Source organism: Lycorma delicatula, chromosome 7 (assembly GCF_047948215.1).
Source record: "Lycorma delicatula isolate Av1 chromosome 7, ASM4794821v1, whole genome shotgun sequence".
Classification (NCBI taxonomy): Eukaryota; Metazoa; Arthropoda; class Insecta; order Hemiptera; family Fulgoridae; genus Lycorma; species Lycorma delicatula.
In genome coordinates, this window is record NC_134461.1 from 11,818,252 (window position 1) to 11,840,047 (window position 21,796).

The 21,796-nt window shown below is 30.9% G+C and overlaps 1 protein-coding gene across 3 annotated transcripts in view; it reads right to left on the reverse strand.

The window, feature by feature from the left end:
- The window catches only part of LOC142328268 (uncharacterized), a 71,543-nt gene that overhangs the window by 24,933 nt on the left and 24,814 nt on the right, over nt 1-21,796 (reverse strand). For 2 of the 3 annotated variants that reach the window (XM_075371956.1, XM_075371958.1), the window contains exons 4-11: nt 21,528-21,651; nt 20,350-20,685; nt 19,365-19,549; nt 15,164-15,321; nt 11,935-11,991; nt 11,252-11,360; nt 6,921-7,189; nt 3,068-3,232 (exon numbers count right to left, since the gene is read on the reverse strand). In XM_075371956.1, the coding sequence (XP_075228071.1) occupies nt 3,068-3,232; nt 6,921-7,189; nt 11,252-11,360; nt 11,935-11,991; nt 15,164-15,321; nt 19,365-19,549; nt 20,350-20,685; nt 21,528-21,651 (1,403 nt within the window). The remainder of the gene's footprint in view (nt 1-3,067; nt 3,233-6,920; nt 7,190-11,251; nt 11,361-11,934; nt 11,992-15,163; nt 15,322-19,364; nt 19,550-20,349; nt 20,686-21,527; nt 21,652-21,796) is intronic. The other variant, XM_075371957.1, reaches the window with a different exon arrangement.

Sequence of the window (21,796 nt, forward strand, 5' to 3'; positions counted from 1 at the left end):
CTTTAGTTTAAGCATTAGAAATTGCAGAACTTAATAAACTTAATAATAAACTCTTAGTAAGGAGGAAAAAAGTCAAAGTTAATTTTCTGAATAAGATTATTTTATACTAATAAATACTTATATAGCTATTACCAAAATTTCCAGTATTCCAGCTGTAATTCATAATATAACTGTTGTGACTAAATTATTAATGAAAACAGTAAGTTTGTGCTGTAAATTTATTCTTTGTCCTAGAAATTTAAGTTATTTTTATCATCCATAAATATGTTATATTTTGTTTATAAAAACATCTTTTTTATCACTAATTACAACAAAAGTTGATTTCAGTACATAGAATAATAATGTATTGTAATAAGACCGGTATAACAGACCTTGTCTTTTCTTTTATTTTTATCCCACTCCCCTGAGCTGGACCCACAGCTAAGTATAACTGAGCGCAGGGGAGTATCCTTTAACGAGCCTTTCCACCCACCATCTTTACATCTGGCAAGGCAGGTCGGCCCACTGCTTGGATCTTTTTTTTTTACTGGTTGGTGTGCCAGCCTATACCCTCAGTGAGGAGACTACAGATCCAGCTACGCTACAACCTTTATCCCCACACCGAAGGGTGGTTCTCAGTCTTGTCTGTGCCTTATGCCTCAAATGAGGGGTCCCCAAGAGGATCTCCCACCGGGACTCTGGTCTTAACTCCCCCTAGTGGATGATGGGTTCTGAGGATCTTCATCACAACAAGGAACAGTCATAGCGGTACAAGTCATGTATGGAGTCCCCAACTGATCATCAGAGCTGGCACACCAAGACATACAAGTCCTCACAGCTGAGGCTGTCTAACAGCCCCCGCTAGAAGCCCCTTCTCTACTCATCATTCTTAGCTTGAAGCACCGTCCGGGAAAAGAGGCTGAACACATCCCAATGAGCTGCAGAAGCAATTATGCGAGTCAATAAGGATGCAGGTGTCAAGTTGGGAATCCCTGCACAAACCCTATGTTCCTCCCATTCAGGGCACTGAAACAAGGTGTATTTGACAGTATTGTGCGCTGTACAGAACATACAGTTGGGGCTGTCACGTCTTCCAATACGGTATAGATAGCTTCCAAAGTTCCCATGGCCTGTGAACATTTGTGTAGTGTAGTAGTCGAGGTCACCAAACTTTCTTAAACACCACAGTCGCAGGTCCATTATCAGGATCCTTGTCCAGGCTGCCAGCTCCCCACCAGCCAGCCACCTATCTTGCAAGACATTATAGGTCACATCCCGAACCAAGTCAGCTAATATTCCAGCATACCCGTCTGTCCTCTCCTTAACCAGTAGATCAATGGGTGGGACATCAGGTAACACACACGCAGCATCACATGATGTAGTCCTATATGCTGCAATGATTCCCAGCACTGATTGTCTTTTTTAATCTGTAATGTTGAGTCCCAAACCGGAGCAGCATATAAAATGATGGATTTAACCATAGACATAATGACCCTCCTTTTTGACACTCGAGGGGCCATCTGACTCAAGAGGAGTCATTTTAAGGCAGCAAGTGTGTTCTCTGCCTGCTCGCAGACCACAATGATATGATTGCTGAATCTACATAACCGGTCAATAGTCACCCCAAGTTATCGGACAGTGGCTCTGGACGGGATCAGATGTTCTCCGATGTATAGGTTAATCCAACCCTCCTTCCTCCGACCAGCTAGAACGATGTATTCACTCTTTTGTGGTGATGAACTGTATAAATGAAAAATTCCTAGTATTAATGGATTCCTGCCAATTAAGAAGAAAGTAGTAGAATAATGGGAGGAATCCAGAAAGAGCCTAAAAGGAACCCTTTTAGTAAAGCTACCAGGTGTGTTTAACAATCTTCCTTCACAATACTGCCTGCTGACACACTTAAACAGATGCTGTTCTGTGAGAACAGTTACCAGACCAGAGTAGGAATCTCATGGGAAAATGTGAGGGCAGACAATCATTCTCACACTTCGAGTTGGGTCCGGTCCTGCAGGTACAGAGGATAGGAGTATAAATACTCCAGGGAAGACCACTTGACAATCGTCTGTGAGAGAGTGTTACAATAAGTTCTCCTTATTGTAACACTCTAAGTGAGTTCTAAGCGAGGAGTTATTATGCTCAGCGAGGTCAGTGAAGGATGGAATTCCTAGTACAAGTTCAACACAATTAAGGTGATGTGACAAGTAATTCCAGTACATGAAAACAAGACAAGGTTCAGCGAGTTACTGCAAGACTAGAAGTAAAAGAGATAATGTACTAAATTTCATTTGTAAATTGTTAGGGTAGTTTTATTGTAATCAGCAAAAGTATTTGCAATAAAAGAACTTTACACTTCTATTGCATCTATTGTACTATTGTTGTTAATGCAAGGCTACTTGTTAGAACTGTTAAGATTAGCGGTCACACTAATATCTTTTGTCAATGGGACTGACTGACTTCTGATTTTAAATATTTAACTACTTGTAAATAAATCCTGATGAGTACTTTAAAATTCTATTTTGTATGTAATCAATGTTTATTGTTATTGTTTGTTGTTATAATTATTATTATGTTGTGGTTGTGATTACTATTTTTATTATTATTATTGTCATTATTATTATTATTAATTTGCCTTGGTTTACTATTTTTAAACTAATAAATTGTTATATAACATTTTCAACTGTCAATCTCTCAATATCCTGATTGAGCCGCGCACACACGACAGCATGCAGAGTAGTAATGCGATTACATCACTGAAATAATATCAATAAATGTTTTTTAAATTATTTTAAGAATGAATATATTGATAAATGAAACTAAAATGAATTCATCGGGGGATTTTTACAAAATTGTATTAAAACAAATTTAAAGTTTCTCAAAGAAAAATCTAGAAACTTATAATAAAGTTTTGACAGGAGATGTAATACATGTAAATGAAAGGGGATATTTCAGTTTCATTACATGTAGAGTCATTTAAAGTTCACAACCAAACAAATAAAAAAATATAGATACCAAATAGCAACTATTAATGTCCTTTTATCTATAATAGAATTATAAAATTACAATCACCGATTGCTGGATGATTTACCTCTTGTTGTGCCCTATTCATTTCAACCATAGCTTCGACATCATTTGGGTTTTGTTGTAATCGTTTCATAGCCGACAACCTATGTGTTACAGCAGTAGTAATATCAACTGGTTTTTGCTGATCATCAAATTGTTGATGGCCAAATTGCACATTACCACCAAACACCTAAAACAATATATAAAAATAGAACAGTAAATAAATTTTAATTCACACTTATCAATAAAAAAAAAAATTATAAAAATTTTAACTTTTTTTCTTTTCATAACCTCACATAAACCCTCATCCACAATAGTACGTAGTTAAGAGTTTATTGGTAGAACACACAAAGCTCTTTTGTTAATCTACACTTAAGGTACTTCTGTATTAATGGGGGTCCACTAGATTTTGATTTTTCCGTTTTCTGTTGACAATGCACATTATTATTTAATAGATAAATAATGTACTTTTGTTATTAAAAGGTTGTATATAATTTGTATATTTAAATGTTAATTAGAGAAGTTAGCAAGCAAAGCAAACATTAGATTATGTTCGGTTTGGTAATATAACTAGCAATTCCATGTACTGAACTTCATAGAATACCAACATAACAACCTAACGCTCACTAATCTCACCTAATTAACATTAAATATAAAAATTATAGAACATTATTAAGAAATTATATGCAGCTTATTAATAACAAAGTGATAAATTAAATACAAATTAACATACAAATACAACAGAAAACAGCAAAAATCAAGTGCCCCCTGTTAAGACATTTTTCAACTCTATGTACATTTTCAAGAGAGAAGGTTAATCAAAGGAAGATGACAAACTAGCGGTCACTCGACTGGTTGAGCTGACAAAAATACTGCCGATGCAGTCAATTTGGTCAGAGGATAAATAGACATCTCACATTTTAGTAAAAACACTCCACACACTAAAACCAATAATAATACTACTAGTCTGTATAAAAATTTGAACAAACCAAAACTGTACACACATTATCATTTTTAGGCCCTTTGTCATGAGGGAGCAAATTGACATTCCATGATTTATCATAATCGGTCAAAAAGGACAAACATTTCTTGGCAAAGTCAACTGATAACAAAGGTTTAACATTTTGCATATGCTCTAGAGACAAAAATAAGTATTCCGAATTGGACCGTGAACGTTCTCCAAAACCAAAAAAAGCTTCTCAAAAAACCCACAGTTAAGACAATGTTAACTGTTTTTTATATGCAAGGAGACATGCATAACAAAGAGAAATATGCAGGTAAAGAAAAATGGTACAAAGCATTTAAGAACACCTAATTTCATAATTAAAGTATTTCCTGTTCATAATCATTATTTTTCCCACCTGCATGGTGGGAAAAATTACAGCAGCTCACTTTTTGCAATGGTTGTCAGTCTTTTATGAAACACAGGATGATGATATTATATCAACTAATAATAATTTACTCTTGAGAACAGCTAAGACAATTTCAGGAATGACTTGGTCTTGTGTCAGTTAATTTATAAGATATGTTAATAAAGCAGAAAATGTGCATTTGTAAGTTAAGAAAGAAAAAACATCTAATTAATACTCTAACATCGTACTGGCTTTATGTGCTGCATCTCCATATATTTTTAATGAATATGGTTCACAGTTCAAATTCAGAAATTTGATCCCTGATCAACGCATGTAAAAATATTTATTAAATGCTACTTTTTTTTTTATACATAACAATAAAATTCTTCTATCATTAAGTAATTGCAATCGAGCATCAGCCTGCATTAATAAAGGTATGTGTTTAAAGTTAAGAAAGGGTAAACACACAAGTCAACACGCAGAGCGGGGATGGATCGGTATATACCAGTGGGAGTAACGGAGTATCAGTCTCAGTCACACTCACACACATGCAAGTATGTATTTATGTGCATCTGTACGCTCAACAGTGCGCTGAATTCTCACAGATACACGTCTGACCGTTTCCTTGTTATTTTTATTTATTGTTTGTAATCTGCTACAATTTTTTTGGTTAATTTTGTTTGTTTAAACTGCTATAATATCAATTTTTTTTTAGTTTCACAATAATAAATTTTATTACTTTTTGAAATTCCATTTATTCTTTATAAGTTGTTTTTATTTATTTAGTTAACAGAATGAAATAGGAAATTAGGATAGATAAGGCTTTTTTAATCAAGCAGCTCAATCCCATCCATATCATTGGATCTCGCATCTGTATCATCCATGTTTGATGACTCCGATTCATCAGTACACTCATCACTGCTTTCACTGCCACTTTCATTACCGCAAACTGTAAATCTTTCAGTTTGCATGACTGCAATTCGATGTTTCATAATAATTTTTTTCTTTTGTTAGTGCGTGTTGACAACATTACTTCCAATATTCTGCTGACAGTTCAGAGAATTTCTTCTCAGTAATTTCTTTTATATCATTTATATTTTTCTGACGAGACATTATCATCTGCTACCTGACTTTTCATTTTCACCCAAATCAACTCAATCTGGTTAATTTTCCAGGGTGGTAGGGTAGCAATATATTCCATTGTGACTGTGATCCTGCTGTATTTTATCAAAGTACTACTCTTCTTATCAGGGTTTATTAATTTGCACTAATTCATACAGATCTGTTTTTAACATATCTCCTAAGCACAGAATATTTCTGTCTCGAAGCCACTCTAACAGTTCATGTTTTTTGTTGTTTGAGTTTGACTCCTTATGTAACTTTAAAGTTGTAGTACTGAGCATTATCGATTTCAAAACCAATCTATGTAGAAGATTTAGGATTAGCTTTGTTCTCAGCCATTTTTTGTAATTATCAGCATTCATGATGTTCTGGTATTCTCTCTTCTTTTTTTTTTTGCCTTATGTAAAAATTAAAAGAGCATTTTGAATTCCTCCTGTTTCACTGCCAGCGTGGATACAGCCTTTATTTGAGTCATCGATCCAATCCTCATGTAGTGTGAATATATTCATCTAAAATAATTATAGTCCTCCTTCCCATCTGCAAGTGCTCATATTCTTTAGATAATTTACTCATTTAATACATACATCTTTTTTCTACTAAAACTCTCCTGTTATTTTCAGTTTTCTTCTGTCTAAAATCCACACTCCTCAGAGTTTATTGATTGCAATTCACCTGCTGATCTGGGTGTTCGGTTTTTTAAACAAACAACTTTTTCAATGTTGGCAAGTCTTTATGTTGTATATGAAAATTGAATTTGATATTATGTGACATGCATCTTTCAAAGTTGTCGATGTTAACTTTCATTTTCATTTTGTTACGAGTTTTTCACCCTGTACTAAAATTCTCAATTTCTCCCAGCTTATTTGATTCTGTTATCGCTTCACACATAATATGAATAGATACTTCATACAAGTCTGCTACACGAGCTTGAATTTCTGCACGTACAATCGCTGGATTTTCTTTGACTAGTTTGCTGTAGACATTATAATTATTATATATTTACTTTGACTTTTTAAAGGTACTTCTCTTCCTTATCTACGATAGCATCTTGGATAAGGCATTAGGAAGATTAAATGTTTAAAAATTCCATTAATGATACAAAATATTGAAAAAACTGTATATTAAAAAACTTCGTAAAAGTAATTACTATAGAAAACTACTGATTATAAATACTAATAACAATGTATGGCGGGTCAACTAACTACACAAATACAACAAGGCAAAACTGAACTCCTGCTTCTACTCAGCCCTTGAACACATAGCACCATCCTCCCTAATGTACCAGCAATGCTCACACTGCTTCACTTATCCCGATAGAGTTTTATGCGCATCTGTGGGTTTACGCTTTGTTAACTTAGAACGGTTATAATAAACAATTAAAGATGTACTTTAGATTAAAATTACCTGTTCAGGCGGCATAGGTGGATGAAACATAGCAACAGGTTGTCCAGGGCCAGGAGGTAAAGGTGGCTGATGCTGAGGTCCAGCTAACATGGGAGATCCAAGACCAGGCTGTACCATCATATGTTGTCCTGGATACGCAACAGGTATCGGCATCGGCTGTACTACAGCTGTCGTTATATTATTGTTATTATTAACATTATTACTATGTCCAAAACCAAAATGCTGGGATGGTTGATCCCTTTTAGGAGACACTGGTACCCAGTCGCTCTCTAAAATTAATAAAATATTTATTCTGATATAAGTACAAAAATACTATATAAACATTAAAACAACCCAATAAATAAAAGGAGCCGCTGAAGGCTGCATAACATCCCCTTTATATTCAAAAAATAATAAAGTAAATAATTTAATTCATAGAATTTCTTTATAAAGTACACTTTAAAATAATTAGGTTCTTATCTTGAATTCAGATTCAAAACTATTATAAAGAATTAAATCATTTAAATAGTCAACAAATTTTTTAACTATAAATAAAAATATTTTAATAATTTATTTATTAATAATTTAATTTACCCTTTAATATGCAATCCATCTTTAAAAAAATAATTTTTGACCGATTAAAAGAAAATCAGTCAAAAATGTTTCTCCCTTTCTAACAAAGTGAGGGTATTGTTTTTTTCAAATAACTACTTGAGCATAACATAATCCCTTTTTTCATTTTTTTGTGTGAAAATCTTATAGGACACTTCATTATTGCACTAATTTTCTTTTAAAATACATCTTAAAGTTTTCTGATGTAAATTTGCAGCACACACATATCCCTGAGCTGAATTATCCGGTAAGTATAATTTGGTCTTATAAAACTTTTATTTTACCTGCTAGCATTAAAGTTAATTTATTTTAGGACAATTATCATCTACACCAAACTTCTAAAAATAACTATGATTTTCTTTATTTTTACAAACTAAATGGTTGTTTCAAGTTCTAGTCTACTCATGATGGAAGTTATCCTTTTCCTCCTTTCATCAACTATTTGAGCCATCCCTTTTATTTTTTTTAACAATGTTATAAATGTCAAGTAATGTAATTGAATTTTAGTTTTGGAAGTAAAGCTATTTTCATTTATGTTGACCAATTTTTTTTTTCATTATGTTGTAGCAACACAATAAACAAAATAATATGAATATCAGAAAACATTATAATACCTTTTTACTTCATTTATTTACTTTGTATTTAATTTTAAGTTAACTGGTTTTTTTTTTTTTTTAATTAACAATTCCTTTATTTACTTATTTTTTTAAATAAAAATATTTCATTCTTACTTTGGTACTTCTCAAGAAGATGCCTGCAGCCGACCTGTAGTTAGTTGTTGTAGTTAACTAGTTTGTTAGATAATGCCACTAAAGGAAAAATAAATTAATAGTACATCTTTTTTTCTTTTTAAATACATACAGTGTACAGTAATATCATTAAAACAATATAATGATAACGTAATAATAAAATAGTAAAATAAAATACAGTATTTTTTGAGTAATTTACATATATCATTTACTGTTAGGCTTACCCACACATCCGGGATTAGCCCAGTCCTGGTTTTTTAGTGCTGTCTGGGGTTGCAAAAATGTCCAGGGTTTGAATATTTTATGACTGGCGAGGATTTTTTTTAACGTTCAACATCGTGTTTTTAAACATCTTCATACCATCTTTATACATCTACCACTTTTTTATACAATCTTCTGCTAAAAAATTGCTATGCACTCTAAAAGAAAATAATGATGTTCAGGAACAAAAATACTTTTCAAGCGTAGACAATTTTTATAATTCTAGTATCCAATATGGAGTTGTGAAGAACCAGTTTTGATAAAGTTAGTAAGTTTCACTGGATAAATTTACAAACCTTAAATTGCCTGGTCTGATTTAGAAAAGAGTGCACAAGTTGTTAATGAAATTGAAAGATTTCATAAATATTGATGACCTATTTGATGAATGTACATTATTGAACCAGGTAATTCAAAACCAAAGGGTAGATTGTGATTCAAGTTCTGAAAAAGTGCCAGATACTATTGAAGAGTGTTTCAATAGACTGATATTTCATGTTGCAATATTTCTAAAATGGTTGAGTTTGTAATGACTTTTCTTGGGACATCTGCTCCAGTTGAGAGAGTTTTTTCAATTACAGGGACCATTTGGTCTGCTGAAAGGGATAGACCTTTAGTATCTACTGTTAAACATCTACTAAATATTAAAATTCAGAACTTCCTTGTTGTGAATTTTATGATGTAATTAAAAACAAACAAATCATTTCTGTAAAAAGTCATGTCCAGTGAAAAATACAACTGAATTAATAAGTTTAATGTCACAGTAAACGGTTAAGACTTTTTAAGTAGTTTTAAAAATATGTCCTGGGTTGGACCCAAAAAACATGATACGCCTATGTATAACTTAACAAGAACTTAACCTGTATTTCTACATTAAATGTGAGCCTCAATTTACACAATTTCATTATATGTGGAAATTTTCCAGTGCAACACCTGCATAAACTGAAAGTGCGCTATATAATAAATTTATATAATAAATAAATCTAAAAGTATACATATAAGTGAACCAAACTTAAATTATGCTCGCTAGTCAAGGTTAGCAAGCGAAGGTTAAGTTTGGTTAGATTATATTTATAATTATATTTATTTATTATATAAAATTAGATAATTTTAATTTATTTATTTTCTCCTTTCAGTGGTGCCATCTAACAACTAACTAACTACGACAACTGACTAACTACAGATTGGCTGCAGGCATCTTATTGAAAAGTACCCTTATTTTTACTTATGTTCCTCATACCTTTTACAATATACTTTTTTTGAAAACATTAATAACAATGATTTTAAATATAAATAAATAATATATATATATATATATATATATATATATATATATATATATATATATATATATATATATATATATATATATATATATATACATATATATATATATATATACATATATATATATATATACCTTTTAACTTCTATTTTAAAGAAAATACAAATATAAAAAACCCGTCTCTATTTATCAACTGCAGAAAATTAAAATGGCATTATTTGTATTATTTTTTTAAAAATTAAATAACATATTCAATTCAGAATAGATTACAACCAAATTTCTGCTTCCTTAATTAAGTCCCAGTGCTGAACCGCTGGGTTCAGCAGATATACATTACAATATTATATATATTTCCAATTCAGATAACTAAAAATTTAAACACATTTTTTGAAACGATGACCATCCATAAATAACAATAATTCTACAGCAGAATTTTTGCAGTAATAACAAAATCCCTCAGGTAGGAGATGCGCTGTTTGAAGGAAAATGCCATCCCTATCCACAGTTCAATTCAAAGGGCAATTAAATCATTCACTACTCAAAAAAAAAAAAAGGACGGGTGATATTTAATATTTTCACATCAATGTTTTGGCAAATAACAATGATTTTATACTGAAAAAAAATAAATGCAGATTTTACTTTTAGCCATTTTTGTTAAATTCACTATTTTTTTAATAATTATAATTCTGGATCGCTCCTGGGTTAATGATGGTGGGTATAGTGGAATAAAGGACAATCAAGTAAACAAAAGCAGTCACTGAAGAAAATAAACATTGTTTAAATAAACCATAAAAAATTTTTTTTTAATACTATTGAATTACAAGTTGTAACTTTACTATTTGTTTTTTATTAATTTCTCAGTTACAAAAAAAAATACAAAATATTTATCGGTCGGTTATGTTCTTTATGTTTATTTTTGTTTGCATACTTTCAATCTACTCTCTTGTCCTGATGATACAGGTTTCTGAAACTAAATTATATACAAGTAATCATTTTTTTATATTAGTAATTATTAATAATTTTTATTAATTTATTTTATTAGATCAACCGATTCTTCTTATTAAAAGAACTGATGTATATATATAATTTATATTTATACAATACTATAATATATTAATAAAAATAATGTATAATTTATTTAATGTAAATTTTATATATGCATTTTTTATTTGATAACCACTCTTAAATAAAAATCTTAAGTTTAGCAAGTATAATAAGTTTTGACAATGGAATGGTTTCAAAACGCATCAACACGCGATTAAAAAAATTAAGCTAAGAAAGAAAGGTAAGCAGTATTAAACATAGAAACTATAGTGATCTTAGCAGAAAAAATAATAATTTTCTTGACAACAAAAATTTTAAATGTATATTTATAACAGTTTTTTAAAATTTAAATATAATTTTTAATTTTAAATGTATATATTTAAAAAATACATACATATTTATACCTTTCTTACGATGTAACTGTCCGCTTGAAACGGGAAACTGCATACGCAAAGCTTTTGACTGTTCAGCTGTTTTTTCCTGCAAGGTTTTTACAGGTACTGCAACTGAATTCTGACAAAAAAAAAAAAGTTAATTTATAACTAACCAAATTCAATGGAATACAACACTAACATAATAATTAGTTAAGTAAAAATTACATCTGAGTGGATTTTTTATAAAAAGAAAAGTGAATAATTAAAAATGAAGGAATAGCATTTTGCAATTTTTTGTTATGCGTTACAAAAAATTACATATTACTTAAAACAAGAAGAGTGATTCATAAATTAAGTTAGAAATTTAGTTTTGATTTCAGAATTAAGTACAAAATGGAAAAAAAGTATTATAAATAGAATAATCAAACAACCAAATAACTAAGATGAAGAAAGTACATAAAATTTAAAGAATAGCACGCAATAGAAAGTAATGGTCAAACTAAACTAAATAGCTGACAGCAAAAAATTCTTAATTATTTGTGTAAACCACTTTTACAGTAGTAACGTAACTTATAAAAATATCACAAAAACCACACAAATGGATATCTGAAAATGTATCATTACACTTTAAACAGGCAACACACAACTTTTAGATTTAATATTATATGAAATATAAACTACCAAAACACAGTAATTAAATAAGTTAAACTTACCGTATTAATTTCCAATAAGTTTTTGTGGTAACCCACATCATCAGTTTGTATTAAATTCTATATAAATAAAAACACATTCTTTTAATAATTTGTCACATTCTTTTAATAATTTGTCATTTTATTTGAAATTTCTTTATTTTTTATTTTCTTTTTAAAAATTATTCTTCTTTGAAATTTTGAATTGTAATATGAATGTATATATAAGATTCAAAATTTTTATTATGAAAATATATAATACAATTAACATTTTTAAAACAGAAAACAATTTTGAATAAAATGACTAGTCAACACAAAATTTGTATCTAATATGTTACACAACTTTTCTCAATGTAATTTCAGTGCTGATTTCTAATATGATATTGAAATTGTGTTACCATGTTAAAGGTTTTACATAAATTGTAAATTTTTTTTTTTAATTCATTCATTTTGATCAACTACTGATTACAATTAAGAATAGTTTCTGTATTTTTACTTGTTTAAAAGTAAAAATACAGAAACTATTACACAATAAACAATATACACGCATGCTTAATAAAGATAAAATAAATAAATAAATATATACACTGTATCATGAGAAGTAGACACAAGCATGTCTGTATGATAACATTATACAGACATCTTTCTTTCTTTCTTTTTCGTGTTTAGCCTCCGGTAACCACAGTTTAGATAATTCTTCAGAGGATGATATGTATGAGTGTAAATGAAGTGTAGTCTTGTACATTCTCAGTTCGACCATTCCTGAGATGTGTGGTTAATTGAAACCCAACCGCCAAAGAACACCGGTATCTACGATCTAGTATTCAAATCCGTGTAAAAATAACTGGCTTTACTAGAACTTGAAAGCTGTAACTCTCGACTTCCAAATCAGCTGATTTGGGAAGACGCTTTAACCATTAGACCAACCCGGTGGATTATCATACAGACATCTCTAGCTATCTACTACAGAGCTTAGAATCTAGTTCACCTGGCCATACTGTGTATAGAGTTTCACAGAATTATTAGTGTTTTGCTATATTTTCATCAATTCTTTATAATATAAAAGTGATATTTCTTGTTTATTTGCTACAACTTGGCCTCTGAAAATTGTGGATGTTTAAATCATACAGACAATTTTTGTTATATCTGTGGTAAATGTATGCCTAAATCTCAAAGAAAAACTATTCTTGAATTGATAAAAACAGCTTAGAAATTTTATTTTGATTGTGCACTCAGGGATCAACATAAACTGGTCACCTCAAATTATTTGCATATCATGCTCAGTAACTCTAATTGAACGGTTGAAAGGGTAACAACAAGCCATGCCATGTGCTGTACTGTTGGTTTGGCGTGAACCTAAAGACACCTTCACAGACTGCTACTTTTGTATGACAAATATATTTGGATTTTCATTCAAAAATAGAAAGTTCATGACATAAGCAGATGTATCCTCAGCTCTAAAGCCAGTACACACAGAGAGGAGTACCTGTACCTGTACCACCATCTAATCCAACTAACAATACTAGGAGAACAATCTGAAAATGAAACATACAATGAACAGGATCTTGAAGAATTTCTTCTTGTATCTGATGAGAAATCTCATTTAATTCAACATGAATTTAATGATATAGTTTGCGATTTAAAGTTATCAAAGCAGCAAGCTGAACGTCTGGGGTCTAAAATGAAACAGTGGAATATTTTAGCAAAAAAAGCAACAGTAACTACATTTAGAACGTGAAATAAAACTCTTTAAACTTATTTTACTAAGAAAAAGTAACTGTGCATTTGTAATGATATTGATCGCCTGATGAAAGAGCTTGGAATTAAGCATATTCCTGAAGAATGATTTCTTTTGTCTCTTGTAAATTGAATCTTCTAAAGTTAGCATAAAAGCAGTTTTATTGCATAATGGTAACATAGAGCCATCCATTCTATTTACTCATGCAATTGACATGAAAGAAATGTATGAAACTACGGCATCAATATTAGAAGCAATAAAATACAAACAGCACATGTGGAAAGTGTGCAGTGATCTGAAAGTTGTTGCGTTACTTCTTTGTTTATAAGGTGAGTTTATGAAATGAGGTCTTTGAGATAGTCGTGATACAAAAAATCATTACCAAATAAAGAACTGGCCATTGTGGCAAAACTTTGTGGCTACTGAAAAAAATGTAAAGCATTTATCATTAATTGAGTGATAAAATCATACTGCCGCCACCTTCACATAAAAGTTGGACCTGTTAAACATTTTTTAAATGCACTAGACCAGTGATTCCTAAACTGTGCACCTTGGTGCTCTGGGGGAAGCTGCAGCCTCTTCACAGGGGCGCCACAAATATTGTAAAACCTTCATAATTAACTGAACCAAGACATTTATTATTATTAAATGTTATAAAGTAAAAACAAAAAAGTTAAATAATGAAGATGCACAAGTTTCATTTATTTTTATTTCTACTTATGAGTAGTCATACTTTTACTTAGGGTAGGGTGCCATGGAAAAGTTTTAATTGAAAAAGGGCGCCATGACTTGGAAAAGTTTGAGAACCACTGCACTAGACAATAATGGACCAGGATTTAATCATTTAAAAATAAGTTTTCCTAAATTGAGTGATTGTAACCTCAGAAGGACATATTTATCAGTTCACGAATTAAGAAACTTCATAAGGATTCAACTTTTCATAATAAAACAGCAAATGTGAACTAGCTTCACGAAGTCTTTAAAAGACATTGTTGGTGGTTTTTTAGGCAACAGAAAAAATGCAAACTATGTTTTTTTTTTGTTTTTTTTTTTTAATAAGCTGTTGGGAAACTACAAACGTTTAGGATGTAGGATGTCATTAAAAATTCATTCACTACAATCTCATCCAGATCTTTTTCATGAAAATTTGGGATCTGTTAGCAATGAGCAAGGAGAACATTTTCATCATCAGAACAGTTTTGAATTCAGCACCCTAAAATTAATTAAAATTATCATGTACGATTCCACATAGATGAAAAAAAACATTTTTGTTGACTTTTATTATTAGAAGAATATGTTTTAATGTAGCTACAGACTTTAATATCAACTGAAGATGTGGGATACTGTGAAAATCAATTATTGGAATTTATATATGCTAAGTTTAACTTATCTAATTACTGTGATTTGGTGGTATATATTTCGTATAATATTAAATTTTATTAACACAGTGGTCAATATGTTAATGAATTATTTGAATTTTCAAATTATTTTTAAATTATACATGCAACAGCTTACCCTGATATTCATTACGATACTCTGAGGACGATCTTTTATTTGAAAAGGATGATGAAATGGTTTTTCAGATTCACTGTCACTCGTATTATTATTACTCGTATTTGAACTTATGCTTTCATGGCCCTCTGCATCCTTTTTTGATAACAATTTACAGAAATCTGAAAAGATTAGAAATTCAATTATACAACATGAAATAAAACTACAAGCTATACTGGCCAAAATATAAACGCACTTTATAAATGATAACAGACTTTCAGATTCAGACAACTGAATGAGTAAAGAGAAATGGAAACTGAATGGAGATATAAGTGAGGTGGTAACCAGAAAGAAAAATAAGCAAACATATGAAGGTGATGGTTGGTTGGAGAAAAGAGAGAATTTTCTTTACATATCTCTGTAACTACAATAAAACACAGTAGAGGAAATAGGGAAGAGATAAAACAAGAGGATCATACAAGCACAAGCAACCTTATGCTTGGTGTGATCAGGAGCAGGTATGTGTTTCAACTAAAACCTAATGAGGTATCAGGATAACCCAATTTTTATATATGTGGCAAAGGCATAGGTAATGAAGAAGATATAGGCAAACTACAGCCAAGAACAGAGATTCTTAAGGAGTTCAGTGGAAGTTTCAAGGATGGGCAGTATGAGAGAAAGAATCAGGAATATGGTGAAGGATAAATCCTTACAAGATAAAATAAGAACGGTAAACTGTGAGAAGGAAAAGCGAGAAGAGACTATAGGGAAAAGTAGCTGAAGGGATGAAAGAGTGTATGCAGAACAGTGTAAAGAAATGGATAGGTAGTGGGACAAGTAAGTAAAAAAAAAAATCTGCTTTAAACAGATCTAGCCTGATCACAATCATATTTTAAATGCCCAAAAATATATTTTAATAAATCACTAAACTTTTATTATGCCTACAAGCGCCCATGATGATGATGAGGTAGAATGTGTATACGAAGAGATTGATGAAGCAATTAAACACGTAAAAGGAGATGAAAATTTAATAATAGTTGGAGATTGGAATGCAAGCATTGGAAAAGGCAAGGAAGGAAATATAGTGGGTGAATACGGGCTGGGCAAAAGGAATGAAAGAGGGGACCGACTTATAGAGTTTTGCACGAAGTATAATTTAGTAATTGCCAACACCCAATTTCAAAATCATAATAGAAGAATATACACTTGGAAAAAGCCAGGCGATACTGCAAGTATCAGATAGATTATATCATGGTTAAGCAAAAATTTAGAAATCAACTCGTTGACTGCAAAACTTACCCTGGAGCAGACATTGGTAGCGACCATAACTTGGTAATAATGAAATGTAGATTGGGGTTTAAAAACCTGAAGAAAAGGTGTCAGATGAATCGGTGGAATTTAGAGAAGCTTGAGGAAGAGGAGGTAAAGAAGATTTTTGAGGAGGACATCGCAAGAGGTCTGAGTAAAAAAGATAAGGTAGAAAATGTAGAAGAAGAATGGGAGAATGTTAAAAAGGAAATTCTTAAATCAGCAGAAGCAAACTTGGGCAGAACAAAGAGAACTGGTAGAAAACCTTGGGTTTCAGACGATATATTGCAGCTGATGGATGAACGTAGAAAATATAAGAATGCTAGTGATGAAGAAAGTAAAAGGAACTATCGGCAATTAAGAAATGCTATAAAGGAAGTGCAAACTGGCGAAAAATGAGTGGATTAAAGAAAAGTGTTCAGAAGTGGAAAGAGAAATGAACATTGGTAAAATAGACGGAGCATACAGGAAACATAAATTTTGGGGTACATAAATTAAAATCTAATAATGTGTTAAACAAAGATGGTACACCGATATATAATACGAAAGGTAAAGTCGATAGATGGGTGGAATATATTGAAGAGTTATACGGAGGAAATGAATTAGAAAATGGTGTTATAGAGGAAGAAGAGGAAGTTGAGGAGGATGAAATGGGAGAAACAATACTGAGATCTGAATTTAAGAGAGCATTAAAAGATTTAAATGGCAGAAAGGCTCCTGGAATAGTCGGAATACTTGTAGAATTACTGCGCAGTGCAGGTGAGGAAGCGATTGATAGATTATACAAACTGGTGTGTAATATTTATGAAAAAGGGGAATTTCCGTCAGACTTCAAAAAAGTGTTATAGTAATGATACCAAAGAAAGCAGGGGCAGATAAATGTGAAGAATACAGAACAGTTAGTTTAACTAGTCATGCATCAAAAATCTTAACTAGAATTCTATACAGAAGAAATGAGAGGAGAATGGGAAAGTGTTAGGAGAAGACCAATTTGGTTTCAGGAAAAGTATAGGGACAAGGGAAGCAATTTTAAGCCTCAGATTAATAGTAGAAGGAAGATTAAAGAAAAACAAACCAACATACTTGACGTTTATAGACCTAGAAAAGGCATTCAATAACGTAGATTGGAATAAAATGTTCAGCATTTTAAAAAAATTAGGGTTCAAATACAGAGATAGAAGAACAATTGCTAACATGTACAGAAACCAAAAGCAACAGTAACAATTGAAGAACATAAGAAAGAAGCCGTAATAAGAAAGGGAGTCCGACAAGGATGTTCCCTATCTCCGTTACTTTTTAATCTTTACATGGAACTAGCAGTTAATGATGTTAAAGAACAATTTAGATTCGGAGTAATAGTACAAGGTGAAAAGATAAAGATGCTACGATTTGCTGATGATATAGTAATTCTAGTCGAGAGTAAAAAGGATTTAGAAGAAACAATGAACGGCATAGATGAAGTCCTACGCAAGAACTATCGCGTGAAAATAAACAAGAACAAAACAAAAGTAATGAAATGTAGTCAAAATAACAAAGATGGACCACTGAATGTGAAAATAGGAGGAGAAAAGATTATGGAGGTAGAAGAATTTTGTTATTTGGGAAGTAGAATTACTAAAGATGGACGAAGCAGGTGCGATAAAAAATGCCGAATAGCACAAGCTAAACGAGCCTTCAGTAAGAAATATAGTTTGTTTACATCAAAAATTAATTTAAATGTCAGGAAAAGATTTTTGAAAGTGTATGTTTGGAGTTTCGCTTTATATGGAAGTGAAACTTGGACAATCGGAGTATCTGAGAAGAAAAGATTAGAAGCTTTTGAAATGTGGTGCTATAGGAGAATGTTAAAAATCAGATGGGTGGATAAAGTGACAAATGAAGAGGTATTGCGGCAAATAGATGAAGAAAGAAGCATTTGGAAAAATATAGTTAAAAGAAGAGACAGACTTATAGGCCACATACTAAGGCATCCTGGAATAGTCGCTTTAATATTGGAAGGACAGGTAGAAGGAAAAAATTGTGTAGGCAGGCCACGTTTGGAATATGTAAAACAAATTGTTAGGGATGTAGGATGTAGAGGGTATACTGAAATGAAACGACTAGCACTAGATAAGGAATCTTGGAGAGCTGCATCAAACCAGTCAAATGGCTGAAGACAAAAAAAAAAAAAAACTTTTATCCGGCCAGCATACACGTCAATGTAATTGATTACACTTTAGAAGAGACCAATTGCTTTCCAAATTCATAAATTAATTTATAGAAGTTTGCTAACTTTTCCCATCAGTGCCCTCCTGCCTTATATCAAGTTGTGATGACAACACTACTTGACAGATCAGATCAGATCAGCCTTTGAAATAAACTGATGAAATACACAGCTTTGTACAAACGTTCAGTTTTCACATACAATCAAAGAGAACTGTTCTTTTATCCCTCCTTTATGTAACTACCTATTATTAGCATATAGTATAAATGTATAGAGAAAGAAAGAATTTCCGGACGTGTTCTACAAATTAAATTTAAAAAAAAAGGTTCATATAAAAATGGGTACAGAAAGGCTTTGATTCTGTTACAGCTTGTAAAATACTACCCCTGATTTCAGATTCAACAGTTGAGTGATGAAACCATGAAATGCTTTAATTTTTTTTTTCAATAATTTTCTCAAAGATTAATAAGACCAGAGATCTGAGACCTGTTTTATTCGATTTTTATAATCAAAATCTATATGAAACCATCATACTTACCCCTAAATTTAAGTTTAAAGAATTTTAGTGTGGCTTCATTTTACCCTTGGAGCAGAAGTCAGGGCGAAAATAAAGCGCTTCTAGACCCATGTATGTATGAAATTTTTACTTTAATCACATTTGTAAATAATGATCTGAAATTCTTTCTATATGCATATAGGTATATGAAACATTACCAGTAAGCTCATCAACTGTTTTTCCACCAGCAGCAATAGTCGCTTTGGTCTGTTCAACACCAGATCCAGATAATCCAACAGATGATGATCCCGTGGAATTGTTCTGTTTTAGCATATTAAGGGCATTTTTACGAGCAATCTCTAACAGCCGCGGTTTATCAATTTTCTCCTGACAGTCCTGTCGTCTAGAAAAATTAAAATTAAATATATTCATTATAAGTCAAATAATACAATATACAACAATAAAATATAAAACCTTATATCATAAAAACATACAAATAAAACTCACTTATTATTAAATTTAATTAATTTTTTAAAAAATCAATCACTACTGTAGCTTTTTTCATGGTACAAACAAAAAACTTTTTTTTTATAAAAGTAATGTTTAGGTTGACTTTATCTAGAGCACTGACGTAGATGCTATACAAGAATTTCCATTTGATAACCATTTTGTGTATCTCATACTAACACACCTGCAGTAACAATTTTATCAGACATTACTTACTAGCAGCTCCCTTTCGATACAGTTTTACATTTTTTTATATCATAAACAAATGATTACCTATTCACTTTAGTGCATTTAGATGATGAGCAAAATATCAAAGATCGATTATTTTAAACTGACCGGTTTAAATATACATTGAAAATAAGTCTTTTCCTCAGTAATTCAAAAATTTCTTGATAGCAGGTTCTTAAATGCATCTTAAAGGAACATATTAGCCCATCCCCAAAATTACACGGCATAAATTATCACTTTGCCATACTATCAGTGGAAATTATATTACGATACACCACGTTCTCTCTTCTATATGAACTTTTCATTAAGCAGACAATACGCATATTTAGCTCTGTTAAGAGTTCCTTCTATAAACACATTAGCTGTCTAACCAAATTACTTCTTTAAATTGCTTGATAAACAAATGGATCAAAGCTGATCTTCAAAATTAATAAAATCATACAAAAAGGTAATAAATAAAATGCTTACCTATCTTTGTAAGGTGATCTCGATCTTGATCTAGATTTTGTTCTAGATCTACTTCTTGATTTTGATTTTGAGTATCGTTTGTGATAATTCCTTTTACGATGATAATCCCTATCGCTAGGTGAAGTAGATGATCTTCTTCTACTGCTATGGTGACGGTGATGATGATGGTGGCGATGCTTATGATGGTCTGTATGTTTTTTTCTACTAGAACTCCAAATGCTATATTTATCTTTGTCTTTTGACTTTGACCTTGATCTATGATTTCTGCTATGATCGCCTGAAGATTTTGAAACACTTCTGAGTCTCGGTGGCTTATGCTTTTCTCGGCTTTTTGATCTGGGTAAAATAATATTAGAAAAATAGATGTAATAAGAAATACATACTTTAAGGAACAAATGACCCAACACAAAAATAATGCTACTTTTTACTTTTGTTTTAAGAACTTTAATAAAATCTTAAAATATTATGTCTAACGGATATTTCTTTTTTAAATATTAAAGCAGTATAAAAAAGACTGAAATATAGTTACACGATGAAAAAATTTACTTTTAAACAATTTCAATTTTAAGAAAAGTATTGTACTAGGAAATGATACAGCGCTCACTGCACACAGTTAGACATGCCAATATAAAATAGCCTACATTACTTTATATGCTAATCATACCAAAACTTTGCAATCCAATCTTAAAGGATGCTTATATCATTACTAGAGTATAATTTATACATCTTTTTCTAAAAACAAATGTAACGCAAATACTTATAACTTTATTTCTTCTAAAAGAAGTCTGTTTTACACGGTTTTTTATTTTTTGTATGGTAAACCAATCTTGCCAAAAAAAATAAGTATATTCAAAAAAAAAAGAATTATAAAAATAATTAATTTTCCACAGTTTTAACACATTTACAAATTCCACTGTATTGATCTCAGGATAGAATCTTTAAAGAATTAAAAATGTTTATAAACTAATTTTTAAGAACATAAAGTTATGATTGATGCAGGAGCTAAAATAAACCATACTTTAATACTTTATAGTAAAGAATTTAATTAACAAAACAGAATTATTTAGTTCTAAACTAAAGACTAGTTCTATGCTCAGAAATTTATAATTTAAATAAATATAGAAATGAAAAAAAACTTTTCAAGATCAGTAATGGAATAATATAATTTATTTCATTACCTTTGGCTTATATCGTTATCCTTTTTTGTATGAGATTGATGATGTAAAAGATCACTGAAACTAGCAGTCTGTTTCTCAACTGACTTGTTTGTGTGACAAGGTGAACTAATTAATTTATTATCAGCTGAAAATTTAAACAAATATATCGTATTATGAAATTATCTTTATTAAAATAAATTATAATATTCTTTTTATTTAAAAAAAATTCAAAGGACAGAAAAACATTTCTTTGCGTATAAAGTATAATAAAAATATCTACCTGAAAACTA